We start from the raw sequence: 25745 nt of genomic DNA, 5'->3' as shown, positions 1-25745 counted from the left end.
GTTTTTTTTAAAAAAATTATAGAACCTTAGGAGGGCCTTATTTCCCGAACTTACCTTATTATCGTTTCCCCTCCCACAGAAACGAAGTAGCTGTTTTCATTCTAATGTATTAATTTTCTTTAGTGTACTTATCTGCAGTTCATCTGATTCCTCAATTAAGGGAACCCTCCGGTCAAACCCCTTAAAAAATAGGTGATCTTTAAGAATTTTTTGCAAGAAGAGCAGGCGCTGCCAAAAAGAGATGCCAAGACAGTAACCACGAAATTTACTCACAGGATCGTCCAAAATAAAAAATTCAAACATTTTCTTGAAATCTATTTAAATAGCTATTGCAGCACCCCTTATTGGGACACAAAGGGCCAAAATTACGACCTTGGTGCACATTTGAACGAAGCAGGGCAGAAAAGCGTTTAATTTTCCGCGCAAATATGCAGATAAAAAAAACCCGTGTTCCAAAAAATTATGTTATACGGTGTTGCTATAGCGAGTCCAATTGCGAATCAAATGCCTCAAGGTTTTTTTTAATCGGTTCATTAGTTCTCCTGAAATCGTGTTTACCGTTTCGAAATACCGCGTTTCGAGAAAAACGCGTTCAAAGTGTTCTGGGCTCGTAGCTGCGTTCGGAGATTCTACACCGTTACGAATTTTGGCGCGAAAGTTTCACAGGGTATTCTCGGGATGTTATGTTACAAAAATAAATATATAAAAAAATTAATTTTCTGCAAAATTTTAACCGGAGGATTCCCTTAAATGAAACTGAATGTCAAGCTCCACGAACTGAAAATATTCCTGTGCGCAATAAAGAATTATCTCCAGAAGATGCTAATCCCCCGAGAGACAGAGTAATATAAATGTAGCAGCGATTCGTTCGCTCTCGATACTGTCCTTTCCTCTCCGACAAATTCAACGAACGACTCAATCCCGGCCACATTATGCCGACTACCAGCAGCGTCAGATGAAACAGACCCACCGACGAACGTCAATATCCGATGGAAAAAAAAAAGGAAATTCCTCGAGAGCGGAAGGGTATTAGGCGCGGCACTGGCGGGCGACGTACAGTTGACTTTTTCCACTTACCGATTGGCACGTTGACAGCAAAGAGAACGACAAGGGCGCGATGGCAGAGCATTGTGCACTGCATGGGAAACGCGGTGGAATCGTCCGTCGATGGAACCAGCTACTCCTTTTATCTACTTAACCCTGTCATCTTCCGCGGTGGCCTCTGTCTCCAGTCTTCTGACGCATAGCATGCCTGAAACAGGGGAACGACGCAGCCGGTTAATCGTTATATTTTCGTGGTCCGTTACGTGGATCGTACAGCTATAAGGGGCTGCTCGACGGGGGAGGGGGCAGGGCAGGGGAGAGACGCTGATTTGAATGAACGGACAGAAGGATAGCTCGTCACCGGTTGGCTTTATCGGCCGTTTCCACCGAGCGAACTTTCGACTCGCGCACCCTTGCGTCGCAAAACTGACTACCACGTCTACTATCGTTATCTAACTCCAGCCTGTCGTTTCTCCGCGTTGACGTCCGATCGTGTTCTCCAGAACTTGCCTAATAGGCTGGTCAAAGGAGAACGCCGGATGATGTTACGAAGGCTCCGCTGGGAGGGGCTGGGGAACGTGGAACGAGGGATGGAAAGATAGAAAGAGGGGTCCTAACAATAAGGTGTACTCGATCGGAAGGGTTATATTGACGCATACGCTCGTAGTATTCCTTTTATACGATCTCTGTCTATGATTAGAGGCCTGCATTCTACAGTGCTGGAAATATTTATGGCATCACTCGAATATTTAGGGTGTATTCACTTCCAGTTCATTTGATATTAATATTCTTATTATGTCTTGGTTAAACTAAATTGGATAGCAACTACTTTATTGTGTCCTGGGACGTGCAATTGGGGATGATGCAGTAAATATTTCCAGTGCTGTATATTACTTGCTACTCCTTTTTCCATTTCAACATTTTATTAATTGCTTAAGGGGGTAAACTACTGTGACGGCCCGAAAAAAATAGGTAATTTTCTGATGCAAATTGTAGAGAAACTAATGAGCCGATTAAATTGCGGTTTAGCACTTGATTTTGGTATATTCTAGAGCATTAAAAAACATTTAAAAAATTAAGAAAATATATATAGATGTATGTCAGGAGGTGGCTCCGAAATGATGGTTTTTCTTGAACGATGTACCTCCTAACTCAAGTCTAAAATACAAACATAAAAGTTGTCTATTAAGTATAATGTTATGCCGAAGCATTAACGGATTGTTTTTAATATTTTGAAAATTCGCTGAAAAATAGCGGTTGGAAGAAAAGGATGTCGATTTTCGGGGCGATTCGCCTGTAACTCCCGTACAAACAGGAATTTTCAAAAAATGGCCTGTTAATGCTTAGAGAATGTAGCAACAAAAATGTCCGCAAAATTTGGTCGCAATTGCATCAATACAGATTAAGAAATCATGTACACCGTTTTTAAAAGTATCGTTCGGCCCTGTATCTCTAAAACTAAGCTATATTTATATTTCAAACCATTCGCGTGTCATTCTAGAGGTTTCAAACTAATATTTAAGCGAAAAGAAAATTACGATTTTTCGACCGTTTTACAGTATAGTCCAATCCCTCAAGGGGTCTTCCCAGTGTGATGGCAAAAAAACTTAATTTTTCGGGAATTAAAAAAGGAACAAGTATTGCACGTGTCATTCTGCACGTTTGTAGCTTTATTCTATGACTTTTTAAGATTATCAAAAAAAAATTGTAAGTAAAAATCTCCATTTAACGCGTCATACCTTTTTTCTCTAACAAAAACAAATTATTTTTAGTTAAAATGTTATAAAATGTCGAAAGCAGCATAAAAGGGTGCAGTTTATACAAAAATTTATGTCCGTCATTTTGGAAGGTCAACTATTTTTGGTGCCGCACGCAACGTGTTAAAGTGGATCGGGACTTTTGGTTTTTTGGAAATCAGGTTTGGCATCCGGAAGGATATTGTTTCCACATCCTGATCCACATGTTCACACATGTTTCCTTGTTGCGTCGTGAAGCTTATTCGCGTTCACGTCTACTTTATCCCGCCCGTCACATTCTTTCATCGGCACAAAAACTGTTATTGTCCCAGTCTTTGATTATTGTGACGTCGTCTATCGTCCATGCTTATCCTATCATCTTTCTCACCTTATTCAGCGTGTACAAAATTCCTGTTTGCGTTTTTCTTTTCGTGTCCCGAAATATGATCGTATCTCTCGCCTATACGTTAAAACGTCTCGGTTACGTATGCCTCAGCGCTGGATTTCCCATTTATGTTGTATCGTTCACAAAATACTCTCATCTCACGTCCCGCTTTATCTCTATAATATTCTTCGCGACAATCTTTCTCACCATGGGCCTGATTTTCTACTCGACATCAAAGTCTCCTTTCTACACCGGTACAGTCGACATCTAAATTTGAATCCTCCTTCGCCTATATTTCGGCTCATTATTATAATTCCGTTCCACCTGATATTCGAGGGCTAAATTCGTTTCCTGATTTTAAATGTAAAGCTGGACGATATATATATTTGCAATATGCGTCAGAATAATGTTTAGATTCTCTCTGTTTCTATTTTTCTTCCCTAGTTTTACTTTTGTTTTAATGTTAGTTATTTAGTTACGGTTAGGCTTCTGACAGTATTCTACTGCAGCCTCGCCCTTTACTTCGCTAGTCTTTATGTATTATTTTTCTCTGTATGTTTCAAGTAATAAAGACAAATAATAATAATAATAATAATAATAATATTGTTCTCTCCACGATCATATTATTCCGCTACGAATGAATATTTTAATTTACAATTTTTTTATAATCCTAAAAGGTGATAAAATAAAGCTACAAAAGTGCAAAATGATACGCGCAATACCTGTTTCTCTTTTTAATTCCCGAAAAATAGGAGGACCCCTTAATACCTTCGCGTAACAATTGCCTAGCTTATTGCTACTCCATTATACAGTAAAATGCTAACAGACCAAACCTCCAGTAAATCTGAACAGCAGGTTAATAAGCTCCACCCCTCTTTATTTCCCAACCAGCGAACCATCATCCCTCAGAACAATTTGCCCCCGTTCCCCGCCCAAGATCATTAACAGAATGAAAAATAACGGGAACCATTAACGGCTCCGGAGGTTTATTAAACGCATAAATGCCTGGTAAACAGCAGTTTATCGTTCCCACCGATAATTTCCACTAGATCCTGGATACGAGGCCACCGGGCGTATCACGTTCGGCAAAACGAAACGCTGTAATGCGCGAGTATTATTCAAATTATTATTCGCGAATGACAGCAGCCACGCGCGTTATGACCCCCCCGGACGAGGGCCGGGGGTGCACCTCTAGTCGCGCGTATTGCGGGATTGTTAATTTTCCATATTTCCACGGTCGTGTGAATCGACGGGCCGCGGAGGGGGTGGGGGGACGCGTTCCGCGCGGCGCACAGGCCATTGATCAGATTCGTTGCTTTTCCGTTCCGTGCGCGGCGAGACAGTTTAATGCCGACAATAAAGTGTATTTGTAATGCTAATCCGCGCGGGAACGGAAGCCTAAACTTCGTGGGCGTCGTTCGAATCGTTTCGAATCATCGGCGCGCAATTGATCGTTGATACAGTTACCATTGGACGGACGCCGGCAGTAAATTATTAATTACCAGCGGCGCGATAGGGTTTAAACTGGAGCGGCATAAACAATAGAACGGCCGCGTGCCGCGGTGGTTTCGCGATTCGCGCGGCGTTCATTTCTAAACCGATCGATGGCATTATCTGGCGTCGTGAAGTATCGGTGGATTGCATTGCTCGATCAGCAGGGGAGGACATTTATGCGGATTTTGTGACGATTGTTAATTCGCGCGTAATGCTAATTGTTTCGGTGGTGGCTGATCTTCTTTTCGGAAAGATAGTTAGCTTTAGTCGTTATTCACTTTAGCGCAAGCTTGATTCCCTTAAGAAATTTATGTAGGTAGGTATTCCTTTGGAAGGCTCATTTCTGTTTCATTCATTTGTAGTACAACTATTTGTATATGGATATAGGTACGTTCCACCTGCAATTTCTCACGAGTAAACTGCCAGTGCGCGTTACGAAGTTTCATCTCACAAAGTGGAATGTAGAATGTAGATCGTTTGACTCATTAATTTTAAAGCCAAGGGGGAAACAAGGAAGCAACATTTTGAGAATTCACGAGATCGAGGCGTGTGTGCAAAACGTCGTGTAAGGGCGTTAAGGGGACTAGCCAGTCAGATCGCTCGAAAATCAAGTATTTTTTGCGAATTAATTGCAAGGAGATGAATACAAATTGTGACTTGTACTTTTGAGTAATGTTTGTTAATACTATAAACAGTAAACAAAAATTATTTGAATATATATTAAAATATATATATATATATATATGTATCACAGCGCTACAGATGCCTGATATATATATACGTGTTTTTTTCTGGAGCCGCTGTAATTTTGCAGTGATTCTGGCCGTAAGAAATTGAATTGTGAAATATCCTCTGAAATTGATAATTTGCCCTGAACCTATTAAAAAAAGAAAAAAAAAGAAAAATTATAAGTATAGCGGTTATAAAACGGCGAATTTTAAAGAAATGTGATTTTTTACCAGAGAGAAGAGCCATTTTATTATTTTTTTTTTTTTATCAAAATAGGGGTTTTCACAGACTTATGCTTAGGTTCAGGTCGTAACTAGACATGTTTCGCATATGTGAATTTTTTTTCAAATCGATTTGTGCCTCTGCTTTTTCGCAATCACTGCAAAACAAAGAGGAAATGTGATTCCGAGAAAAACGCGTTTATAGTTTCGAAAGAGGAATTAGTTTACTTGCGTGCACGCAGAAACGGTTTATGACGCGCTCGACCTTTTCGGCTGTAAAATCCTTAATTTTGCGAATTTTACCATAAACCAAACGGCATTTTACTCGGGAAGGGTGGTACTTTTGAAAAATGCACCAAAACAAGATCGAGTTTCTGACTGCCTAGACCCCTTAAGAGGTTAGGCCACCTTGGACGGAGCAAAATTGCTGTCATTTTCGGCATTTTTATTTAGGAAGATGATGAAATAAACGGAAAATTTAATACGAAGCCTGTTATTGTACAACTCTCGCCGAAAAAAATCGTATTTTTTTTCCCTACAAAATGGCGGCGGTAGAACCGTGATACGCAAGATCTTGAGGAACGACGTTTTCCACGGTGTTCAATCTCGCGGCTATGCCGTTTGACCTAGACCAAAAAACCAATAAGTTTTATTTTCTGCATGCCTAAATCTAGAGAAGTACGTATCGGTTTTGCGATATCTTAAAAATATTGTTTGCAATTGACACTTTTATAAAAAAAAATGCACTTTTTCTCCCCATGTTTACCATTTCGAGACAAATTAATGTTTCTGGATTTCCATATGTACTTCTCTAGTTTTAGGCATATAGAAAATAAAACTTTTTGGTTTTTTGTTCTAGGTCAAAGAGTATAGCTGTGAGATCGAACACCGTGGAAAACGTCGCTCCTCAAGATCCTGCGTATCACGGCTCTACCGCCGCCATTTTGTAGGAAAAAAAATACAATTTTTTCCGGCGAGAGTTGTACAATAACAGGCTTCATATTAAATTTTATGCTTATCTCATTATCTTCCTAAATAAAAATGCCGAAAATGACTGCAATTTTGCACCGTCCAAGGTGGCTTAATCCCTTAAGGGCACTTTTGTAATGCATTATTAAAAAAATGAAAACAAATCCAGGTGTATCCTTTTACCCGATGTTTATTATTATCATAGAGATTGAAAAGAAGTTGGTATGAAATTATACATGTGCTTTAAAAATGGCGGTGCTGACTGGTAAACATTTTAACGTTCTTCTGTGATTTTCAAGTAATATTGGTCTTAAAAAGTGACGTAATTCAATTTCAAAAAGTGATTCTTGTTTGTAACATCCGTAGTTTCGCCCTGAGGCAATAAAAACTAAAATTAAAAAAGATTTATTAAGTTAGTGGCCGAAAAACGGCGATTATTTCAAGAAAAATTCGGTCGTGTTTGTGCGCTACTAAAAATCCGTGACTTTTTAATTTTTTCATGAAAATCTCGAATTTTTACGGACCATATCAGAGGTTTGGCGTGAAATAGCACATTTTTTACACATCCTGTAATTTTTTCAAGTCGATCTGAACCTCCATTCATTGGCAACTAGCTCAAAACCAAGAGAAAAAAAGATTCGAGAAAACCGCGTTTAAAGTTTCTGGGGAAAGGCGATGCTATAAGTTACCGCTCCACCTTTTTAGCTGCCAAATCAACAATTTTGGGATTTTTAATATATACCAAGCGGTATTTTATTCAGAAAAGATAGTGCTTTCGGAAAATTCAATAAAGAAAAGTCGACTTTTCGACTGCCTAGTCCCCTTAAAAATGTGCAGTTTCCATTTAAAGTCCGTAATTATAATATTCACGTGATTGATTCAACATTCTTGAGAATGTTGAATGAAAATCAAATCCAAATTGAAGAGTTACGCAAATAGAAATCAGGGTGTAAGGCTTTGCATCGGTCTAGAAAGAAATTTGATGGCAATATTTACGAAACCACTGATTCCTACGTACGCCTCCTCCGCAGCCGGGACGAGGTCGACGTAAAATGCGAGCCACGAAACACAGAACACACGGAATGCTGCAGTTCGTTACCGACAAGGTAAAGCCGATCTATACCACAAGCAGCAGAAAGTAGCGGCGGAGGCAGCAGTAGCAGGAGCAGAAGCACCGCCAACGAATTGGCTCTTTCACGCAGACAGCTGAACAAAAAGAGTCGGGGACGGGGTTAACTCTAATTTACATTCGCGCGTACCTATGTACTCTGCATATTTACAATGCACGTATGCGCATACACAGAGAGTGTCCCAGAAGATGCTCTGTAAGCGAATGAGAAAGTCTTGAGTTAACAGCGGGACGACTTTGAAAGGGCTGCTTCCTTGCTCTTTTTTTTCTCTCGGGGACGTCTGCTTTCAGGTGAATGCGAATTCGAAAACTTGCGCGGCAAGGTTTCTTACTCGGGGGAAGGTGGCAACCAAAGTAGCATTATGCCTACTGAGAAATATATAATAGTAGGTAGGGGAGACCGGGGCTAGTTGATACGTTTTTCAGTTTTCAATGTTTTTCATTTTTGTTTGAATTAATTACTCGATAACAAATACGCTAAAATATACTTTGGCCCTTCCTCTTTAATATATAGTAAGCGAATACTTGAGAAAATACATACAAAATGAATGAAAAATTGTTATTTGGACGAAGGTAAAGTGTGTCAATTTTCCACACTGCGGGGCTAGTTGATACGCTATTCTGTTTTCAATTTTTTTCTTTATTTATTTGAATTAATTACTTAATAACAAATATGCCAAAATATACTTTGGCCCTTCCTCTCTAATATGTAGTAAGCGAAAACTTGAGAAAATACATACAAAATTAATGAAAAATTGTTATTTGGACGAAGGTAAAGTGTATCAATTTTCCCCACTGCGGGGCTACTTGATACGCTATTCTGTTTTCAATTTTTTTCTTTTTTTATTTGAATTAATTACTTAATAACATAAATGCCAAAATATACTTTGGTCCTTCCTCTCTAATATATAGTAAGCGAATACTTGAAAAAATACATACAAAATGAATGAAAAATTGTTATTTGGACGAAGGTAAAGTGTATTAATTTTCCCCACTGCGAGGCTAGTTGATACGCTATTCTGTTTTCAATTTTTTTCTTTTTTTATTTGAATTAATTACTTAATAACAAATATGCCAAAATATACTTTGGCCCTTCCGCTCTAATATGTAGTAAGCGAAAACTTGAGAAAATACATACAAAATTAATGAAAAATTGTTATTTGGACGAAGGTAAAGTGTGTCAATTTTCTCCACTGCGTGGTTAGTTGATACGCTATTCTGTTTTCAATTTTTTTCATTCTTTATTTAATTAATTACTTGATAACAAATATACCAAAATATACTTTGGCCCTTCCTCTTTAATATATAGTAAGCGAATACTTGAAAAAATACATACAAAATGAATGAAAAATTGTTATTTGGACGAAGGTAAAGTGTGTCAATTTTCCCCACTGCGGGGCTACTTGATACGCTATTCTGTTTTCAATTTTTTTCATTTTTTATTTTAATTAATTACTTAATAACAAATATGCCAAAATATACTTTGATCCTTCCTCTCTAATATATAGTAAGCGAATACTTGAAAAAATGTATACAAAATGAATGAAAAATTGTTATTTGGACGAAGGTAAAGTGTATCAATTTTCCCCACTGCGGGGCTAGTTGATACGCTATTCTGTTTTCAATTTTTTTATTTTTTTATTTGAATTAATTACTTAATAACAAATATGCTAAAATATACTTTGGTCCTTCCTCTTTAATATATAGTAAGCGAAAACTTGAGAAAATACATACAAAATGAATGAAAAAATGTTATTTGGACGATCAATTTGGATGTATCAAAACTATTTACTTTTTCTCCATATAATCGAAAACAGTTAAAAAACGATTGTTATCGTCAATGTACACACTCATATGCTGAATCGTAGAAAGGAATTGAACAACAATCTTCACATATCTCGCTGAAATGGAGCTACACATAAACGGTGTCGAGATAATTCTTCTGTATCAACTTGCCCCCTGTATCAACTAGGCCCGGTCTCCCCCACTATCGCTGGTGAATAATTTCAGTTTACATTTTGTAATTTAAAATCCGTCTTTTAGAAACACTTCTTAACGACTGTATAATAATTGAGAAGAAATATTGCACGTTCAGAGTTCGTAGGTTTACTAAATATTTATATTTATAGAAATACTAGTCCGTGTAGCATAACTAGGTTTCACAACGTTGCAATAATATTGATCACTTCACACGAGTATATCGCCTCTCATTCAATTCGAGGAGTTTATCGCTGAATGTACCGAAACCCCGCGCGCTCAACCCCCACCCGAAGTGGCGTATTTCGAAAAATTACACTGTAAAATCGCCTCCCTTTTCACTCCGGAGTCTCATTTTTTTTCAGTAAATTTTCCCTATCCCGAAGCACTCGCGGCAACTCGTGGGAGTGTGCCGCATTTACATAAATGTTATCTGTTAGACTTCAGTCTCCCTCGGGGACGGCATTACCCCTCTTATCAGGATGAGCAGGGATCGCGTCGTTTACGAACCGCGAAATAGATAGTAATACGTCAACGGGAGTCTGTGTATCGTTGGCGAACAGCGTGCCGCGAAAATATCTCTTTCATTGGCGCCAGTCTTTTGCTCGCGAGGATCGAGATATTTCCTGCAGGAGCCATTGCGATCGTGCGCCCGAGCGTGTTGCATGTGTAATAAGGGCTCACGTGGCTAGATTAGATGCAGATTAAAGCGAGCTCGGATGGGCTTAGCGTGAGAGATCAGTCTCTGCAGATAATTATTTTTCAGGCATCACGTGGACGTTTGTAAAGCGGGCTGTTTCCTCCCTGTGATCAATTGAACAGCGGGAAAAAGTGTCAAAAGGGCATTACGATTTTAATGGCTTCGTAATGGTCATTCATTGGGGCTGTGTCTCTCGGAATAGCTTTCTGTATTCAAGGCTCTGTCTCTTGTTTGTCATTTCCATGGGGATTGTGGGGAAAATGGAAAATTTGGCAGTTGAATGGCAACGTGGAGTAATTTTAGATTTGCTGTTTTCCTTTCTTGAATTTTGCATGTGTAACAATTCGATTGCATTTCGTTCCGAAAATGTGCCTTTGTGTATTTACGTCGAATAAATATAAAAGGATATTTGCATTTCTATTTGAATATAAGGTACACGGTAGTATTGAATTTTCAAGATACTTTAAATAAACGTAGTAGTAGGAAGTAATGTATCATTATTTTGTTTTAATAATAATTCAGTACTTATATTGTGAAATACAGTGAAATAATAGGGTCATTCGGGGGAATATGCCGCGGTTAACTTTGAAACGCGATATCTCGCAAGGGTAAGTAGATACAGGGGTAAAGATAAACCTATATGAAAGTGTAACTAATTCTGTGCATTGACTAATAAGTAGAGATATGTAACTTTAATAGTTCAATGAGAAACGTACAAATATAAAGGTCCTCGAAAGTGGCATATTACCCAAGTGGTGGGTAAATATGCCACAACGTCTGAGGTAATATGCCACAAGTTATGCAGTGCGAACTAATTACTCAAATTTTGGAGAATCAATGATATTTTAAACTGTTTAAGCTGTTAGTAACTAATAACAAATATTTCAACTCAATGAAACGCAAAATATATTTGAAAAATTAGCTATTTCTTACAAACTAAACAGTCTCCAATCTCTACGCAGTCTTCATGGACCCACTTTTTGCAACAAGTAGTTTTTACCCAGTCACATTTAGGTCCTTTTTTATCGCAATAATATAGTTCACATATTGCACAGTATTTGCACATTTTCTGCATCACTCGAATGCTCGTAAGAAATATCTACATTCTCTAAATTTGTTCTATATTTATTGTAGTATGAGCCACCTTTACCATTCGAATGACTTCCTTCAAGCTTTCTTCGGACCAAGCAGCACTGTTTGAAGTTCGTACGTACAACGTAAAACAACTCGATGGCATTAAATAGAAAGAGTTATGAAAATATGAGATGTGGCATATTATACCGACAAACATCTGGCATATTACTCCACGCGGCCTTAAAAAGAAAGATTAAAAATCTCTCCCCTAAGTACATAGTTTTAACTGGTGTGTGAGAGATTATAAATTTCGTTTGTTAGTACACTTTATCATAATCTATTGATTTTTTGTAAAACTGTTCAAACAAATGTATAATCTGCATTCTAGTTACAGTGTGAAATTAGATCAACACGATACTTTTATAACTTACCAGAATTTACTGAAAATAAGGGAAGGTAAAAGCCAAAATCTATTGTCGTCTTAGCAATTACACTAAATTGAACGAAATTAGTGCAAATGTAACGCTCTCTGCGCATTATTAAAAAAATTATTGAGAAGTGGCACATTACCTACGGTGGCATATTACCCCGAGTGACCCTACAGTGAAATAATATTAGAAAGACGTTAAAATGCTATCTTCACTTGTGAGCAAGAAGCTGCGAAATAAATAATTCCAATGAATATTTCCTACCTCTGCTGAGATCCTGGTAAAATGGTTAAAATATTCATCGAGGACCATTGATCCTACACAAGCCTTATGCATACAGTATGCCACGTACGCGTATACTGTGTCAGACCAAACCGCGACACTATCACTTTTCCGATGATGATCGTTTGCGGTTGTACAGGTATTTCGGTACAAGAGTAGACGAAATTTACGTGAAAATAAATTTGGAACGTTCACGAACACCACACCGTGGGCTGGATCGCTTTATTCACCGTGGTCTGACGCTCGTATCATTCTCGACTAAAAGTTAATATTTCATGAACGCGCTGCAGTTCAAAATTCTCGAGTTCGAAGCTTCATTGTTCTTTAAAAACACATTCAACTTCAAAGAGGAGCTAAACTTTAAGGAAATGTATTTTCACGCGTAAGGAGATTAAACAATTCTGGAAAGCTAATCGATAACTATTTTAACTAGGATTAAAATCCATATTTTTCGGCTTTATATAAAGTAGTGTAAGAATATTTTAAAGTTGTGAGTATTAACTCGCTTTCTAAATTAATCGTTACAGTTTTATTCCGTTGTTAAAATCGGTAGAGTCGAGAAGGTCTATCCCGAGTCCCGGTCTGTAATCGACTGCCTTTCCGCCCCGTGGAAAGTCCCCTCTTGTCCTTTTGGGAAAAACTCTTAAGGGCCCCGATGCCAATTTATGATATTTATGGTGTCGCACTGGTCGGGCCCATCGTCGCTGTAGGCGTCACGCTGGCCGCATCTGCTTAAGCTCAACTTTGCAGCCCCTTTTACAAGGTGATGCTTCATTATTGCTAACAGTAGTTAATTTTATTGCTTGCTAATGAATTTATCAGATTTATGACTGATCGGAAAACAAAATTAATAGCTCTTAAGTATACTCTTCTATCCTCTATTTTGGGAAAAAATGTTTATCATTCCTTAGCTACGTAAGTAATATTTGCTTGTCCTTGTTATCGATAATGAACAGCGTTTCCAGGCAAGTACACCTTAAGTTATGAAGCGGATCGCTCTATCGATTTCAATGTCTACCTATTCTTCCAGTAATTGCTTCGATAGCAATTATTTGTCCAAGATAATACTTTCGTAATCTGAACATTGTAAATATTATGAGACAGTTTAGAGAAATTCTGTATAAACGAAGCAAATGCTTCGCAAATATAACAGTTTATTTCTTTCCCAAGTACAATTCGCTCGATAAGAATGTGTCAACTCTTCCACCGTGAAACGTAAATAAAATTTATCTTCATTTCGGTCCATCGAGGCGAGAGGCGACGCAAACAGGATATTTGGCACCGGAGGAGCTGTAAGTGTTTCAGCGAAATGATTATTAGATGGATGCTATCTCTGGGGGCGAGCAATAGTCTCGACTGCTACACATTACTCTCGGGGGACCGTTAACTTCGCTGTTGTAGATTAACCGTCACATAAACCCCGGAGTTTAACAAATGTCCCGTAAAGAATACCGAAATGCGTCGCAAGTAAATCTACAGGGACTGATATCTACGAGACAGTTTTACACTTCCAAATGCACCCTTTGCACCAGTTCGCCAAATATAATTAAAACGAACCGAGAAAGATGTACAAACCAAGAAGCTACATACTTTTTCCTTTTTGCCTAACTCTAATCAAATTAAAAGCAAGTGTAATGGAAATTTTATTTATTTCGAATCGAAGGATCTTTAACCCTTAACTGGTATACTGTTTTTTCAAACGTAACTGTTATCTATTGGAAATGGGTTATGAAATAAACTGTAAAACAGTATATTCTTTATAAACTCTAGTTTATTTTACTCAGCTCGGAAGGACGTCGTGTCGTGCTGAAGGCAAGACTCGAAGTGAAGAGAAAACGCAAAGGCAATTCGAAAAGTCCGTTGTCCACTTGAAAAGGGACAGGCCTGCGTTCTGTCTCTTACCCTTGCAGTTAGAATAAGGATTCCCTAACAGACCCATGGGCCCGCTGGCCTCTGGTTTATTGCTTTTGTCAGCGGTTCTCATACGTAACCAAATTCATTTTTGTGTTACCAACAATCCAACATTATCTTGGGGTCGTGGCAGACCCCAAATAAAAAAGGACACAGAAATTTGTAAAGTCGACATTAGATGAACCTCTATGAATACCTATTTTGTTCGTAGGTAATGTATAAAATAATAGATACGTAGAAAGTTAAACTATTATGATCAAATTAATTAGAAATTCAGTTTACAAACTTAGACAACCAAATATTTTGCAGCGAACCTTGCGTGCTTGGGGTCATGACTGACCCCAGGATACCAGTTAAGGATTAAGATATTAAATGATGAAGATTAAAGAAAAGAGGGTAAGTTAGCTTAAAATTCCCGCTACGATTGAACGAAATTATTCGTTACAGCAGTGTGCACAGTGTGCCTAAACAAATTTTGACGAAAATGTGGCAATCATTGAGCGAAAAGTTACGGGTTATACTATAGGATAATACACTTTTCACTGCGTTTAGCTTGCACACAATACCGAATACACACACACAGTGGTAAATGGCGTCCCTACTAACAATGCCCAGAAACAATCGTTCCTTTCAAAGGCTTCCTATTCAATTTTATACTTTGTCCGCGAAAATGATCGATACGCCTAAGGAGAATTGCCACATGCAACGATTGATCCACCGCGGCGAACGAAATTGCACGCGGAACGGAACACAACGATGTCACGAAATTGTTTGCGTACTTTACACTGAGCCAAGTAAGGAAAATATTGTGCGCCGAACGGAAGATTAAATTTGACACGTGACAAGAAACACAAAATGTGTGAACGGAGAGTAAAACTCGTCGGTTATTGTTACTTGGTAGAAACCCAAAGAAGGCAGGGCACGAAAAATATTTTAATACCGATAAATATCTGCGGCAACAGAATTTTTTTAGACATTCTTCGAAAGTATATATCCTCAAAGATGTTCTGTTAAATTTTCATGGAAAAATTCCGATTATTTCAGCTTCTACAGAGGCATTTTGTAGGGAGCACAGAGGCTCGGCCTCTATAGATGAAAACTTTGAACGCGTTTTTCTCAAAACGTCATTTTTGTTCACATAGCAAAGATAAAATCTCAGAATTTATCGGACCCATTGCTTTATAAATTTTACTGCTCATTCTGCATACTTATGACTCTCGCGGGGACTACAACCAAGTATTTCCATTGACAAGGGGAGGACACCATGTGGTAGACGTCGATTTTGATGAGCCTTGGCACGAGGGATCTGTGTCGAAAATAAGTAAATAGGTGTCCGACCGTTTCTGCCAATAGTAAAGATTTAAGTAAATTATTAAAAATTTTATAGTGGCCGTGGGCTTTTAGTGGGTAAAAATCCCACAACTACCCTGGCGCCCGCGGGAAGTTCCCTTTTGGAGGCGTCAGGGTGCCTTTTGATGATATCTTCACTTTAAAAAAAAAATTTTTTTTATAAATTATTTTTTTTTAACTTGGCGTAATCTTCAAAAGGTACCCCGACTCCTCCAGAGGGGACTCCCCGCGGGCGCCAGGGTAGTTGTGGGATTTTTACCCACTAAAACTCCACGGCCACTATGAAATTTTTAATAATTTTCATGCAAATATCTCTGTTATTAAGGCCCATTGGCAGAAACGCTCGGACACCTATTTACTTATTTTCGACATAGATCCATCGTGCCAAGGCTCATAAAAATCGATGTCTACCACATGGTATCCTCCCCTTGTGAGTCTAACCTACTTTTAAAATCGAATATAGCAAAGGAAAAAGCCGAAATACATTTTTCCTGCATTTTGCCCGCCATTTTGCTAATTTTTAAGTTAAATTACTAATTATAGTCCGAGCGATAGCGACAATCATACTGATCAAGAATCTGTTTGGATTTTTTGGTTCAGATAAGTCTAACAGCTGAAATCGCCTGCACGAGCGAGGCATGAATCGTTAAACATGTCATCAAGACCGCTTTCAGAAGCACTTTAAAAGCAATAATTTTATTAGTTTCATATTTTTTATTTACTGTAGAAATGTGGTTTAATAAATAGAAAAATGTTTTATTCCATTACTATAATTCGTTTCGTCGCAATAAATTCCTGAAAATCGCTGAATTCATCGGCGCGCTAACCGGAATGACCTCTTAATTTAAATTATTTTACACGTAAACTCGCTGTGCATACAGTGCACTAGATACTAGATTATGAACGTAAAAGCTTCAGTGACTTTATTTAAATTCTTCTCCTTTATTGTGCTTCGGGAAACCAAATTAGAATATTTACTTCTTGTCACACTGAGGTGCGAAGCGCTTGAACTAGAGTCCCGCAGCGTACACAGTATTCAGTGTTATGATCTTGTAGCCTGTCACTTCCTCAGCCAACTTCTGACGTTTTATGTAACACTTACATACACGTGTCCTCGTATGATTAAGTCAGAACAACCTTTTAGTTGTGGTTTCGTTACGTCTACGTAGTTTATGCTTCCATACTGTGCCCATTAACAGTCATGAAGAGTAGGATACTAAGGAACTTTAAGTACACCGAATATTATCATTTCATGACATTATATTCATGCGTTGGAATGAAAATTACATGAATATATGAACTTTGATCCTCTTCCAAACAAAAAATACTCGAACCATCCCATTCGAACTTTAGAAATAATTATTATTGGCTCTTATACCCTGAAGTTCCGCACCAGTTTTATACTCCGAACCTTCACAATTTCGTGCTTAGAACCCCGCGTCCTCTAGCTTCCTGGACAAACACTGTAAGAGCCGAAGGTATCGCGAAGCCAGCGACGAATACGAAACGAACGCCACAAGATATTCGAAAGCTGCTTACGGAGCGTGTCCCGCGAGAAAATATGACACGGAACGATTATGCCTCGTCCTTCCGTCGGCGTTCGACCAACATTTCCATTCAGCATCGTCGAAAGCGATTCTACGTTCGGTGGAATTCGGTTAGCTCGCGCGGAGACGCGAATAAAGGCGCGTACGTGTGCCTGGAATATAAGATACGCCTCTGGCATATGTGTCGCCCCTGCCACCATCCCCAGACGCCCTCCTGTGCCCCAACCTGCTATCCGTGAATTCGTGAATATTCAGTGACGTCGATCTTCGGGCAGGTTTACGACTCCTCTTCGCTTTTACGAGTTTGTCAAGATGAAACGACTTCGCGTGAACTCGAATCCTTCTTTCCTTCCGTGCCATCGATGCGCGAGAACGTTTTCTTTCAACCGTGCCGACCGTCTCACCTCAAACAGAGGACACAGTGATCGAGAAAAGTTTAAAGGCTGTCGGCTACAGCCACCCGAGTTTGTTGCTTTCCTTTCGAACGACGATAGAAAGGCGACTGCCACTTGTGTCCATTACTCGCGTTTGGGAAAATGGCTAATTAGTTGTTTAATTGGGCTAATTTCTGAAGGATTGTGTTCATTTCTTGTGTTACCGAAGGGCTTTGTCTGAGTGTTCAAGGGGTATTTATTTAGATAATTCACTGTACTTAAGTTCTTGCTTGTATTTATTGTTAGTAAATATTACAGACGATTCTGTATAAAAGTATTTTTTTTGCAAGTTAAGAATTTTTGCAGTTAAATGTTAACTAGTAGTGGGAAGAATAATTAGTGGCAACTGTCATCTGTGTGGCTATTGGAGGATTGTCACGTATTTGCGTTGTTACGTTCTTTATGATTACCCACCTTTCAGTTAACTTTGATGTGAAAAGTGTGATTATTATAATAAAGTCATAGCTTTGATTGCAAGTAACGACTTATCGTGTTCCACACAAATTTCTTGAATATGCTCCACGCAGGAGTAGCATTAATCACCTTGTCCACCTAATGGCTGACTTTTACTACTTGTTGTAGCTTTCAACGACTAATACTACTCGCCAGTCAAACGAATATTTAAATTCACAAGCAGGCGTGGAATAAAATGTAGGTAATAGTAAAGTAAGTGGCAACATTTCTTCCACATTGAAAGACTACCTCTATGCAAACATACCACAAAAAATAGTGGGGTGAGAATAAACGAGTAGAATTTGATTTTAGTCATTGTAAACACATATCTACAACGTTCGAAGTACACTTAGGCGGCATAAACCATGGATTGAAAACATTATTGTTACAAGCGTGAGGACTGCATACAAGAAACGGAATCGCCAATACTGCGAATGCCATCTCATGTTGAAATGTTTCTGTGAACGCAACTTCGACGTTAAAACGCCTCGGTGTTCCAGGGATATTTTTACGTTCCACTAAAAATAATGACGAACGTACGATGGGAATCATAAAATGGCAAGTTGCGAGGGGAAACTGTGAATGACCCCTATTGGTTGAATACGGAGGAAACGTTCGAGTATCTGGAAGTTTAAAATCACTGAGGTATTTGTGCATTTGTATAAAGTATATAAATTAAATACTAAGTTGAACTAATTTAAGATTTTTTTTATCTTTTTCGCATATTTCGGTATATGCCCCCCCCCTGAAATGTTAAAAAAATTGTCCTCGAAAATAAAAATTCCATTTTTTTGTTCGCCTTCATAAATAAAAAGTGTTCTAGAAGCATGGGAAAAATGTTTTTTTTTTAGTTTTTCGGACTTTGTTCGAAAACCGTTTGTCGCACGAGAAAAAGTAATACAACATAAAAGATGCTCCTTGTCCGGATCTACGACTTTTGTTTGACATGTTTTTTTATTTAATCAATAACTTGGACGGTATTATATAAAATCGACTTCGCGAGCTGGTAAATAATGATTTAAATGTTTAAGGGCCCAGGGTGCACCCATTCCCGTTATCCGACCGAGCTCAAACGTTTTCACGTCTTTCTTTAATTACTTGGAACTATTCTGGAGGGTGCCCCGAAGAAAATTCAAAAGTCTAAAATAAGAGCCACCCTATTCTACATTTTTTTGACTTTTGAGTGATATAGGTAAGTCTTTTTCTAGAAATGTAATTTTTGATACGATGAAATGTGTAATTGAAAAAATAGTTGTGGAAAAATGCGATTTTTTTGTTAAAATTCACTAAATTTTTATATTTTAATATTAGGTCTAAAAATTTACAGAAATATTGACAAAGAAAAAAAATTGCCTGGGTTACGATACACCCCGTGTGACCACGAAGGGTTAATTAAAGAAAGAACTAACGACGTGACGAGGAAGTGCAAATATTTTAAATACTTTTATAAATCTGAAGCAATGCTTCGGTACATTTAAATCTTATTTAAGCAGCTTTAAATGGTAATACCGAATTGAGTCCCGTCACGTTCATAACATAAAATAAAGTCATTTCTACTTCTACAAGTCTGCTTTCATTAAAAACAGAAAGTTTGTTCTTTATTTCGTGAAATAACATTTCCCACACGTTCATTCATCAGAACCGTTTTATATTCATAAGATCTGTTCGTCGAAAAAGAATTTCCTTTTAACCGAACTGCACCTGCATTTACTATATTTGTTTCGCGAATATCAGTCACTGCAGAAGCACAGCTAATTTCTCGATACCCACCTTTGCAATTCTAATGCTAACACGAGAAAAATCAAACCGATAAAGTTGTTGCTATCAACCACGAATATTATAACAAATAGTGTCTATTTTTACGCATACCTAAGCAAAAATTTATTCGTAGGAGATGGCAACGAGAAAAAAAGCACTATTGATTTTCAAACGAGTTTGCGTTGATTTCCTATGGGATATGACGTGTGGCGCGGAGTTCCGAAAAATTTTGATCACATAACAGTGCGAATTTTTTAGAACTCCACCCTTTTCACTGTGAATCGTGTTATGATTGTACTACATGATCATATTTTCCAGTAACATTTCACTGTAATTTGCATCGCCCACTTTGAATCACCTTTATACGCATGTATTACTCCTACGAAACGAGGATTATAATCTTTCTTATAATGCAGAAACTATTTGCCTATTTTCACAGAAATTAGTAGAAATTCTGTTCTACTAGTCATCAATAAAACCGAATGATTTATGGGGAATTATAGAAGCATTTAAAGATCGCAATACTGTACACGAGATAGGAAGCCATAAATTGTTAAGACAGATGAATTAGGTCAGTTTACTCCGATAGGAAATTTAGAACAAACATTTATCTAAACTTTCTATCCCTTTATGTCCTGTATCCACCTTCGAATATTTGAGAAGCTTATAGGTATATTAAAGCAAAATATACACTAAACACCTAAAATATTTTTAAAAAAATATATAAAATTTGAGTAGGAAAAGCGATCTTTGAAATAGAAAATTCTTTTACTGCTCACTATGTTTTCTAACGCATTCATAAATTCACGGACGAGGGATAAGGAAACCTGCCATTAACCCTGCAGCGTGATTTTTAAACATGGTTAGCTAAAGGGAGAGGAAAAAAAGGGGGAAATAAACAGTGGATAGCACACTTAACCGTGTGCTTCAGTTTCTGCATCGTTGGACTCACAGTATTCTTCGATTTAAGTTCGTCTTTATTTTTATCGGGCGTGTAAAGGAATCTGGCGATTAATTTATATGTTGTCGAGCGTATTGGAAAGCCCTTGCGCCGCTCGCGACGGGACACCTGCGCGCAATCCCTTTTTCACATTTATTGCCTTATCGAACTTCGAGCGTCCTTAGCTCCGGAATGCAAATCACTAGAGCTTAACTTAGATGAACTCCAGAGGGTGAAGGATCGAGTGGTAGAAAGGCTGTGACGCGGGGTTCGAGGGGCGAAGATGGAAGTCAGAAGTTTCGAATTACCGAATGCAAGACCCTTTCTAAGAAAAAAAAAAAAAAAGGAACACACCAAGTATCTGAGAACAAAGAGTACGAAATTTAACCAGCAACTAACTTGCAAATGATTCGCGGAAAAACCCGGTTAGCCACGAGCTTCCATAGTTCCGTTCTCACTACGAATTATAAATCACGCGAGCAAGCGAGTTGCGCGAGCCACGGAACGTCGAAACAACCATTGCAGCTGCCATTACACGCATAGTTACGAAAGTTATTCGGATGAAATTTAATCAACTCGCTGAAGCACCGTTTCATTGATTAACACTAATTGCGCCGCTGCAAATATTTACGCGTCACGATATTCATGCGTACGTTTAATGGTATCGAGCACTGGCATCGGCGGATAGATCTTGTTATTAATCGCTTAATCCCGTTAATTAAATATTTTTCCACTTCTGCGCCGAGGAAATTTCACGTTTCGTCGAACGTTTGTGCTGGCGTAGCTCGCCGATGGAATTATATCGGGGATCCTGAGTGGACGCGGCATCATCAAAACTTTGCGGTCGCTTGAAAATGGAATCAAAGAGACATCGAGCGGCGATTTAACTGCCGCGAGGAGAACCATCCGACGATTCGATACTCAATGGCCGGGACCGTGTCGCTTTCGCGAAGTAATTGATCTGTATTGGTTCCTTCACAATACGGCCGTTTACTGTTTCGGGATCTCGATTCTGAAAGTGTGTCAGATTGCTGGCAGATACTTGCGGAGGACTAGCTCTGAAACGTTAGAATGGAGTCGCGTATGCTACTGGCTTCGCGATATTTTATTGGTAATTTTTGGGGACTGTTCAAATTTCAAATTTACAGCGCGTTAGGAATTCTTCTTCCAAAGAGAGATGCAAAGAATTATGGTTAGGGTAGAGTGGGGCTAAAAGTCCCGAATGCAAAATGTCCATTCGTAAACAATCGGTTGAATATTGCAGCGTAACTATGTCGATGTCAAGGGTAATGGGCAGGACCGCAGAGTCGCCAGTCGTTTTTGGCTTTCGTGCGTGCCATATGACCCCTTTGTCATTAAGGGGTCATGCTCAGTCGGGAGGCCGAAAAAAGGGTGGTCTTTGGAAATTTTTTACTCAAAAGCTATAACACATTTCTCAAGAAATCTTTTTTCCTTTCAAGGATTGCATCTAGTACCGTGCATCGTAATTTTGTTATTTAAAAATATTTATCAATAACTAAGTTATTGTCCATCACTCAATTTACTTATTATATTATATTATCTAGTATTTGAACGAAGGATTTTTCGAAATATTGATGTGGGAAAAAATGGCTGATGTTTAAAGTAAAAGTTTCAATTTTTATCATAAATCTTGCCTGATTTTCGTCAATTAAAAGAAAACTAAGCACCGGATAAAAAAATCCTTCGTTCAAATACTAGTTAATATAATATAATAAGTAAATTCTTTTGAATTTTTTATTTTAGACGATCGACTTTCGAGCAGCAGTGGTCACCGCAGAAGCCTTTTTTTTAGAGAACCTTCGAGTGATGGAGAATAACTTAGTTATTGGTAAATATTTTTAAATAAAAAAAATACGATGCACAGTACTAGATGCAATCCCTAAAAGGAAAAAAGATTTTTTGAGAAATGTGTTATAGCTTTTGAGTAAAAAATTTCCAAAGTCCACCCTTTTTTCGGCCTCCTGACTGAGCATGACCCCTTAAGCCGGATCCAGACTTGATTGAGTATACGTTGAGCAAGGCTCAACGCGCACGAATATTCTGATGTGGACGAGTGAAACGCGAACGCATATGCTATTTAGTCGTACTACTATTAGGATGGTGCATATGAAATAACACTACTATAACAATTGCTAACATTGGCTATTCGCTATTGACATACTTTATAAGAATATTTTATTGTTTTTGATTTCAAACACGACATACAGCTGTCTTCAGACCCACCGTTTAGCCGTCTAAAATCGAGAGACTTTCGGATATGTATGCATAACTTCCGGAAAACAATAGTTTTTTAACTGAAACTTTTTTTTTAAGAAGTTCATAACACTACCTAAAAATAGTAAAATAACGGGAAATCTTCATCGAGCCGTTGACTTGTAAAAAAATCCACAAAATGTACACTTTTTCCAAGGGTTCAAACGGGTGTACCCCCTTAAAAGACTGCATCCACTGCCTCGCCGCTGTGTTTACTGCGCGAGCATGCGTCGACATGACTGAACGAAGGAAATCTCAGAGGCTGCTTCTCGTCCCCGTCATCTCTTACAGTCAGCATGTAGATGATCAAGACGTATCCGTTTGAATACGATCGCGCCAGGCTGTTCCGCGGGCTCCATATCCGTACGTGCAATCTTCCACGAGGACATAAGCGGGCCAGGAAGGAGTTTGAAGGTTCCTCGGTTTTCTTGCCCGACAAGCCACGTCCTGCATCACAATACTTCTCCAATTTCCTGAGCAGAAGTTACGGGACACGTTCCATCATGACGTCACGGGAACAAAGCTTTCCCCGTCCTGTTCACTTTTCGTCCTAGAACCCTCAGCTCTTTCCTCTTATAACCGTGCGCGCCACGCTCCCCTCCGACCATTTTGTCTGACGTTCCCCTCGTTTTCTCTTACTCTCCCTACCCCCGTTGCCCGTGGCCTTATTGTAACTCGCGTCGCCTCCTTTCTCGCGGACTTCGAACGGATGAGAAGGCGGGGTAAATAACCACGATGGTAAACTAAGTTTGCAACGGGAAGCTGGGACACACCGTCGAAGGACCGCGCGACCTAACACAATGACTTTCCGTCGACACGTTCGATCGTTAACCGCAGACCGGATCCGTCTTACTTTCCACTGAGTCTGCCAAGTTCCGCCACCTCTCGACGTAGTACTCTCGCTGTGTGAGATGATGAGGGTGTTTTAACGCGGTTTCGTTACACGATCATTGCGATAGGGTAGTTGAATGGGACGGATTCTGGGTGGAAGAGGAGGGTGACAGAAGATCCGAGAGTTGTAGAATATGATGTAGGGGATGGTTACAATTGGGGAGATTGAAATTCTCTTTTTTCAATTCTTGGATAAAGTTCGGGTGACGTATCGATGAAAACGATAATGAATGTTGATAATTTAGCTAAGTGTGTGTAACAACAGCTTTAGGTAAATTAGCTAAGTGTTTCACTTTGAAATTGAAGAGAAGTGGGACAATGGAAAGATCAGTGTAATTCTTTTCATTATTCTTAGTTTTAAGTAGCATTGGGGTAGGTGTACCGTTTGTGGCCATGTGCATAATTATCTTATTTTTAAACTGCCTGCAGATCATTATTATGTGAAGAATTTCACATTATAAATATTTTGTTTAGTATACCGCCAGAAATATACGGTTACATTTATTGCTTACACAAGGAAAAATATTATATTCTTTAAGAAGTGGCCAAAACTGGTTCAATATCTTAAAGTGGCCATAAATGGTGCATCCACCCTAAGTAGGTTTATGACGAGTTACCTCTAAAATCAGCAGAAATTGGGACATTCACCTTATAACGAAATTAATTTGTGCCGCATTATGTAGAAAATTATCTCATTTTTAAATGGCTTGCAGATCATTATTTTGTGGAGAATTTCACGTGATAAATATTTTCTTTAGCATACCGACAGAAATATACGGTTATATTTATTGCTTACACGAAAAAAATATTATGTTTTTTAAGAAGTGGCCAAAACTGGTACAATACTCTAAGGTGGCCACAAATGGTGCATCTACCCTAACAAGGAACACTATTCAATTGATGATGGAATCACGCAGATTTCTTTATACAGATCGAAAGTATTTGCCACAAAGGTCACAAAAATGTAAATTAAAGATGCTCCCAACGGCTGGTCTGACCTTGGAAAATCAACAAAGATGGAGCAAGGGAAAAAAGAAAAATGAGGGAAAGAGAATGACAAATCTGTTTGTTCAAATTTAAATATCTCTATTATATGAAAATAAATTATAGTAAATGATTGATAATTCATTAATGATAGATAAAATTAGAAAAAATTAATGATAATAAATGATAATACTAATGATGTCAGTGACATGTTTAGACTGTCTCGTTGATCAAGGTATGAAAGAAACAGTGTTCGCTCGTTGCAGTTATTGTGAAATTTATTATTGCTTCAATCACTTTTTTAAACCTTCTTGTCGACAAGATTATCATGAATGTAATGGTTAATATTACCCACTGTTTTGATTTCATTAGCACCTATTATCATATATTATCATTATTTTTATCTAATTCCAATCTATCATTAATCTATTATCATTAATTTACTATAATGTATTTTCATATAATAGAGATAATTAAATTTGAACACACGGATTTATCATCCTCTTTCCCTCATTTTCCTTCTTTCCCCGGTTCCACCTTTGTCGATTTTTCAAGGTCAGACCGGCTTTTGGGAGCATCTTTAGTTTACATTTTTGTGATCTTTGTGACATATACTTTCGATCTATATAGAAAAATCTGCGCCACTCCATCATCAATTGCATAGTGTTCCTTGTAAGGGAGTACTATAGTGTAACTGCCCGTTTTCCTCGCCATCTTCGGGAATTTATTGAACAAACACGATAAGTTTATACTACCTGGCGTTTTGCCTGCATATTAAGGTATGCTTGAAGTAATACCCAGCATCTTTTCGAACTTTTTTATCGATAGATAGTTAGTACCCATAGTCGGTGGGGCAATATTCTCCAAAAAAATTCTTAATATTTTCCAACCAGCGATGGTGTGGAGACTGCTATAGTCATCCACAATGGAAAAACTAAGCTTCATTTCTTTTATTATGGTCGTCGCTATGGTGGGATCCACAGAGGCCCCCTAACAATAAATATTTGCAGAATGACAGCATTTTGAAAGAAACGT

General features: G+C 38.3%; 1 protein-coding gene across 3 annotated transcripts in view; it reads right to left on the bottom strand.

The window, feature by feature from the left end:
* LOC143373496 (lachesin) overlaps positions 1-25745 on the bottom strand; it is a 295616-nt gene that overhangs the window by 160940 nt on the left and 108931 nt on the right. For all 3 annotated transcript variants that reach the window (XM_076820827.1, XM_076820825.1, XM_076820826.1), the window contains exon 2: positions 1078-1252. In XM_076820827.1, the coding sequence (XP_076676942.1) occupies positions 1078-1141 (64 nt within the window). In that variant the 5' untranslated portion in view covers positions 1142-1252. The remainder of the gene's footprint in view (positions 1-1077; positions 1253-25745) is intronic.

Source organism: Andrena cerasifolii, chromosome 9 (genome assembly GCF_050908995.1).
Source record: "Andrena cerasifolii isolate SP2316 chromosome 9, iyAndCera1_principal, whole genome shotgun sequence".
Lineage (NCBI taxonomy): Eukaryota > Metazoa > Arthropoda > Insecta > Hymenoptera > Andrenidae > Andrena > Andrena cerasifolii.
Note: the sequence above shows the minus strand (reverse complement) of the source record. Positions and strands in the feature narration are given on the sequence as shown.